The sequence below is a fragment of the Macaca mulatta genome, chromosome 19 (assembly GCF_049350105.2).
Source record: "Macaca mulatta isolate MMU2019108-1 chromosome 19, T2T-MMU8v2.0, whole genome shotgun sequence".
Lineage (NCBI taxonomy): Eukaryota > Metazoa > Chordata > Mammalia > Primates > Cercopithecidae > Macaca > Macaca mulatta.
In genome coordinates, this window is record NC_133424.1 from 17,069,155 (window position 1) to 17,075,918 (window position 6,764).

Here is a 6,764-nt window from a genome sequence, read left to right on the forward strand (position 1 = left end):
GTAGATGCGCTTCCGGCGAGGGCGGAGCCGAGGCCGGAAGCGGAAGAAGGGGACGGAGACCTGCATCCAAGCTGTACCACCTGAGACGTGGGCGGTCCCAGTGACCGGGAGCCAGAACTCGAGCGGAACAGGCGAGCAGGAGCGTGGAGGGCTTTGCAGCGTCGGCGTCTGTGCGTGGGCTAAATATCAGGGCCTCTACCAGGGGTACATGGGCACCCCCTAACTAGATTCCTGTTGGCTGGCGGCGGCTGACACCGAAGGTAAAAGACCTTTTGGGGAAAGAAACCAGTTGTGAAAAGCTCTTGAGCTAAACTTCCTCCGCAAACTGGGGCGCACGCGCGTGGCCAAACTCTGGCAGTGGGACTATCCCGGAGCACTCGGTCCCTGGAATCATGTTCTGGAAACCGCCGCGACGTGCGCAGTTCTCGGGCCTGGCCCTCGTATCATCGCACTGAATCCTAGGAACGTCGTGCGGTAGGTATCACCATTCCCATTTCACAGACCGAAGTCCAGAATGGGGAAGCGACTTGTCTTAGGCTTCCTGGCCACTCTGGGGACCGTGGCCGTGGCAGCGTCCTTAGACACCTGTCTCCAAGGCTCGGCAGAAGGGGGAGGTACCGGGCCCTGACGGCTGATGTCCAAGCACCAGCCGGGATGAACCAGCCCCAGGCCCCAGTGAAGGAAAACAAGACGAAGTTTTCAGTAAGATGATCTTATACTAATTCAAGGACTATAATCTGTTCCTCAAATCGTGTACCTCCAATTTTTTCGAGGAAAGGGTGTTAAAATTCCGTTACAGTGTTTCTTTTCTTTTTTTTTGAGACGGAGTCTCGCTCTGTCGCCCAGGCTGGAGTGCAGTGGCCAGATCTCAGCTCACTGCAAGCTCCGCCTCCCGGGTTTACGCCCTTCTCCTGCCTCAGCCTCCCGAGTAGCTGGGACTACAGGCGTCCGCCACCTCGCCCGGCTAGTTTTTTGTATTTTTTTCGTAGAGACGGGGTTTCACCGGTTTAGCCGATGGTCTCGATCTCCTGACCTCGTGATCCGCCCGTCTCGGCCTCCCAAAGTGCTGGGATTACAGGCTTGAGCCACCGCGCCCGGCCCCCGTTACAGTGTTTCTACTTGTTAAATTAGAAGCAGCAACCGGCTGGGTGCGGTGACTCAAGCTTGTAATCCCAGGACTTTGGGAGGCCAAGGCGGGCGGATTGTTTGAGCTCCGGAGTTGGAAATCAGCCTGGGCAACATGGCAAAACCTCGTCTTTGCAAAAAATACAAAAATTAGCCAGGTGTGGTGGCGCACGCCTGTGGTCCCCACTACTAGGGAGGCTGAGGTAGGAGGATCGGCTTGAGCCCAGGTCAAGGCTGCAGTGAGCTATGATGGCGCCACTGCACTCCAGCCTGGGTGACAGAGCAAGACCCAGTCCCAAAGAAGAGTAGAAAGCAGCAACCCAACTTGGCCCCCCAAATGTTGGAAGGTATCTTTGCTTATCCTTGCATTCTCAAAGGCAGGTAACATTAGTGCCCTAGGTCCTCCTGGATACATGGACACAGGCATGGTAGTCCCTGCAGGCAGGGGTAGGGGGGAGCTGCAGCCTGTCCCAAAGTTCTAGAGATGCTGATAGGAGGCCAAGCTCTGCACCCTAATATCCTCCAGCTGTGCCCTGTGTGTATCAGAGTAAAGTCACATCCTTGAGACACCACATATCAGCAGAGCTGTTAAACATAGGCACAGTGAACTTGGGAAAATGTAACTATAGGCACCCTACAGCACAGCTGAGTGTCAGATACTTCCACTGACATGCTGTGTGTTTTAGTTTTCAAAACTCTGGGGTAGGTATTTTCACCCCCCAAATGGGGACATGTGCACAGGAGTGAAGAGATGAGCTCAGAGCCACACAGCTGGTGGGTGGCAGGCCTGGGTTCAACCTCATCCTGCCCTCAAAGCCACTTCGCCCATGGCCTTTTGTTGGGGAGGGGAGTGTATTCTGCACCAAGCTTTTGCCAGGAATCCCTGCTAGCTCTGAAACTGGCTCTGGACTGACTGTAGTCTTACAGGCTGGAAGGAACCCTTGGTTTGCTCTGTGAGATTGCATGTCTTAAGGTGTAGCTGTTTCTTCATTTGTGAAATTAAGCAGATACGGATAAGATGACCTATTCCAAAGTGAAAAACTAGAAAACCAAAGTCTTAGCCTACAGTTTCAGGGAAGAGGGGGAACTTAAAAGATGATCACTTTATAGTCAAGGGAGAACTATTTTTTTTGGAGTCAGCAACCACCAGCTAGTAAGGCAGCCGGGGGCCAGGGCCACAGGGTGGGCTGCCACACACACACACACACACACACACAGCTCTAAGTCTCTGGTATTTTGTTAAGGTGGGGGTAGTCACTGAGACCTATGCTATGGAGCCTCCTACGGAGGGCTGCTCTCTAGGCCAGGTAAAGTCTGGGTGAGACAAGATAACGTTCCTTAATGTGGCCCTGAATGAATAAAATGTGAAGGTCCTCCCAAATGCAGCAGCAGGCTAGCAGGTGGACTTCAAAGCACAGTGCCCTGTCCTGTCTCCCTGCATTGCGGCTGTTGGGGTCTAGGTTTTTCTGGCTAATCTACAATCCAGGAAAGGGCTGATTTGGCTGTGAAGGTCCAAATGAGAAAAGATTCTCAGACTGGTTTGTGCAAATGGTTTTTTTTTTTTTTATTTCCACATTTATATCACAAGGTGTCCACTTACTGGACCAAATAGCAAAGTTGCTCCCTTCTGCGTCCTGAGAACACAGAAGTCTAGGTACTGTACATTCACTAAGGCTCCTTGTTTTTGCAAATCGCGTTTATGACAAATAACCATAAGGCAAACGAATCTAAAGGAATGGTTATGAGTGTTTCCAGCGTACAGACAGGTCTCCCCCTCGCCCCACAGTACAGCATAAAACCAGTAGCACCCACAGTCACTTTTGTGTTGTTTTGGGAGGACTCTAGAAAGGTGAAGTTTTCTAGATGTGTACAGGAAGGGAAAAAAGAAAGGGAGGAAGAAAGGAAAGGTTTTTTTTTTGTCTGGTGGTCTGATGGAAGGAGTTGTTAAAATAAACATGAAAAAACTTAAATTTTTGCAGCATTTCTTTAAAAACGGGGTTATAACTGAAACCAGATATAAACAGGTGGCTGCCCATGGAGTGTGGGTCACCCTGGCTGGCCAGCTGGCCCGCCTGCCCGATGCCAGTGGCTCACCACAGCTGAGAAGCTTCTGGCACATGACGGACAACACTGACCTGACAGTGGCTGGGTAGGGAGCAAACAGAGGCAGCATGGCCCACTGTCTCACAGACACTCAGGGCCAAATTAAAGAACAGAAAATGCAAGAGAGATGAGATGCGTGCTTCTGTTGCTGTGTTAAAGGTAACCTCTCCACAGGTTTTCTGTGCCTGCCTGCAACTGAGGTCCCAGCTTTCAGGTGCTGGAAAGTGTCCGCACCTCTTCAGGGGTGAGGGACTAACGCTTTTTATAGCTGGTTTGCTATAGAGTTCTGAACTCACTTTGCCGTCCTTCCTTCCACGCGGTCCTTCCTTCGCAATTTTGTTAGTAAACTGGTAGCAGCATTTCACAAAAGGAGAGTTTTGAGGGAAGAGTGCAGAGAGACCGCGTGACTCCCGCCCCCTCCCTCCTGCCCGGGCCGGACTCCCCGAGTTCCCAGTGCAGGAGGCAGCTGGGCCCCGGCCACCCACCCACCTGCCTGCCCGCCCGCCCGGCTTCTGCAAGATGGGAATGCACTTCGTGGCTGACGGGCCGGTCAGTCCAAACAGACATAAGGCAGAATGTTCAAGCGCCCGTCATCGCCGTGCGGATCAAGTGATATGCACTGCGTCCAGTCATACCAGTTACCCTGTGTGTCCTGACACCCGTTCACCCCCGGCCACTGGCTGGCCTGGATTCTGTCGAGATCGTCCTGTGTGATATCCCGGGTCAGCCCGGGGAGGTCTGTGGGCGGGCTTTGAGGCACCAGCACGTGCAGCTGCCTGGCCCCTTGCCGGGTGCTCTCCTCCTGCTTCAGGTACTCAGACATGAAGTGGTGAGCCCCCGGGGTCTGCGCGCCCGACGATGAGAGCAGGCTGCTCTGCCGGCTCAGGTAGGACTGGATGATCTCGTTGCGTGACAGCTCCTTCCAGTTCGTCTGTTCAAAGGGGCTCTGGAGGCTGGCCTTGGCCTCCTGCTTGTCCAGCTCTGTCCTGGACTGCTGCTCCATGTGCACAGGGCTGTCTGCCCGCACTGGCTCTTTCTGGGTCAGAGGTTTGATCTGTCTTGTCATGGGGTCAAAGGTGAGCTTCCGCTCTTTTAACCGGACAGGCTTGACGCCCGCCTCAGCCACCTGCCCGTCCAAGTTAACCGTGTAATCTCGAGGCCGGTACCTCTTCTTCTTTTTACTGTCCGAGCCCCCTGAGGAGGCAGCGTCACTGTCCGCCTTGGAGGAGTCTGGGGAGAAGCCCGCCCGGGACAGGAGGGGCTCGGCTGGGGACAGCCCTGCCTTGCAGCCCGGCCCCGCCAGCCGCTGGTGGCTTTCCGGCTGCTCAAGCCAGCGCACTGGGCTTTCCGCACTGGGCAGCAGCTCAAGCCGCCGTACAGGGGGTGTGGACGGCTGTGCCAGTGGAAGCGGTGACGGCACCTGTGTGGCATCGAGCGCCTGGGGCCGCGGTGAGGGGCTGGGCACGGAGCCCTTGGGTGCATACAAGCTCTGCTGCCGGGCAAAGGAGCCCTCATGCCGTGAGTTCCGAGGACTGAAAGAGCAGCGAGGGGGCCCCTTGGGGTGGGGAGGCCCCGGAGTCTCATCCACCCTGTCCAACTGCTGCAGCACCGAAGCCTTTGGCTGCAAGCAGGGTCCAGGGGGCTTGCCCAGGCCTGGGGAGCTGGTGTGCGGCCGCACAGCGTTGATGGGGATCTTGCCACTGTGCTTGTCGTTCTCGCCACGCTCCAGGCGGCCGCCCTCTGGGCCTGCATGCCCACTGCCATCCAGGGAGCCAGGGAAGCTCTCTGGACTCCCACTGATGCCATTGGTAGGGAGGGGGGATGAGTTGGGGACCAGGGGGTCGTGGCTAGCTTTGGAGACCTTAGGTGGTGGCCCTGGGTGGCCGAGGTCACGCTGGTCACCCCTGCGCTTGCGGCTGCCCAGCCTGTCCAGCCGCTGCCCGGGCAGCCTCTGGAGGTCATTGCGGCTCTTCAGGTCATGGATGCTCCTGGGCGGGCCAGCCGCCCCCACCTCCGGCCGGCAGTTGTGTGCACCCCCGTTGGCAGAGCCAGTGGCCCCCGCCAGCCCCCGCAGCGCTGCCTCATGCTGGTGCGCTGGCTCGATGAGCTTCTGCCAGCTCCGCAGCAGCTTCTTGGCCCGCTTGGCGAGCTCCTCGTTCTTGGTTTTCTTGCGGACGTCGTTGATGAGCTTCCCAAGTCGTGTTTCCTACAACCAGAAAGAGAGATGATGACATACTTTCGGGACAGGGACTTCCCCATGAGCTGAGCCAGAAATGGTGGGAAATGGCCCTGACAATGAAATGACCTGGTTCCCACTGAGCCCTAAACTGCCAGCCTCCCTGGCACAAAACTCCTGGGGATTTCCGGTCCTTTGTGACAATATAAATTCTCAAACCTAGTCCCCAGACCTTCAGAGTCCCAGGTGGCTTCTCAGCAGTGCTGTCCCGCAGGCTCCTGGTGCCAGGGGGCTGTCAAGGCCACTGTAAGGACACTGCCAGGGAGGCTTTCTGGATGAGAGGGTGCTGTGGCCAAGGCGGCAGCACAGAGGGTCTGCTTCAAGTGGAGGGTTGGGGACGGCGCCTCTCATTGGAGCCTCCCCCAAGCACACCTCTCCTGATGTCCCCATGTCCCCACGTGCCCACGTGCCCATGAAGTGTGCTGGGCAGGTAGGATGGGATTAATGCCACTTGGTCACTGCAGTGGCCACAGGAGAGCAAGATCACGGGGCACAAGCTGTGAGGGCACACCGCCTCTCTTGGTCCTCTGAAGCAAAGACACACGCTCCTAGAAGCTGGGGAAGGAACTGGGTTGGTGCCGTCCCCTGTCCCCCATTCTGCACTCCCAAATGCTGGGGTCTGGGATACTCACCTCAAGTGCCTCTTTGGTAATGGGGTATTTCTCCAGGCTGGAGATGACTTCCAGCACCGCCACCATGTTCCGGATCTGTGGAAATAAAGAAAAAGCCATTTGTCAGGTTCCTGCCCTTCTCCCCTGGGAGGCAGGGACACCCTACCCCAGCCTGCTCCAGTCTCTCCCCAACCCCAGAGCAAGAGGAGCTGGCAGCACTGAAGCCCCCACTCCATGTAGTCTCCTACCTGCTCCCCAGGCCAACCTGGCGCCCAGTGCTCATCCTCACCCGCTGTCCGACCTCCTCCAGTGTGTGGTGTGCGGTCTGCTCCAAACCCTCCAGTGTACATGGTACATATCCACCCACCTGCTGAAACCCAGGATGCTTGTGAAACAAGAGCTGCTCCTGATACTTAAAATGACCTCTACTCTGCCATCTGATGGGAGTGGGAGAGGAGACACTGAAGAATTCATCGAATAAAATCCACAAAGCTTAAAAGATCAATACATAGGCTGGGCGCGGGTGGCTCACGCCTGTAATCCCAGCACTTTGGGAGGCCGATGAGGGCGGATCACGAGATCAGGAGTTTTGAGACCAGCCTGGCGAACACAGTGAAACCCCATCTGTACTAAAAATAAAAAAATTAGCTGGGTGTGCTGGCATGCGCCTGTAGTCCCAGCTACTCGGG

General features: G+C 56.1%; 1 protein-coding gene and 1 long non-coding RNA gene across 4 annotated transcripts in view; one reads left to right on the forward strand and one right to left on the reverse strand.

Annotated features, from left to right (window-relative positions):
* Positions 1 to 106: 106 nt before the first annotated feature.
* Positions 107 to 3,095, forward strand: LOC144336827 (uncharacterized). Its single transcript, XR_013409180.1, has 2 exons — positions 107 to 827; positions 1,407 to 3,095. It is a non-coding gene; the product is annotated as an uncharacterized LOC144336827 (long non-coding RNA).
* MED26 (mediator complex subunit 26) overlaps positions 2,665 to 6,764 on the reverse strand; it is a 53,961-nt gene continuing 49,861 nt past the window's right edge. For 2 of the 3 annotated variants that reach the window (XM_015123227.3, XM_077978200.1), the window contains exons 2-3: positions 6,097 to 6,171; positions 2,665 to 5,434 (exon numbers count right to left, since the gene is read on the reverse strand). In XM_015123227.3, the coding sequence (XP_014978713.1) occupies positions 3,779 to 5,434; positions 6,097 to 6,171 (1,731 nt within the window). In that variant the 3' untranslated portion in view covers positions 2,665 to 3,778. Of the gene's footprint in view, positions 5,435 to 6,096; positions 6,172 to 6,323; positions 6,508 to 6,764 lie in introns of those variants that run through there. The other variant, XM_028840032.2, reaches the window with a different exon arrangement.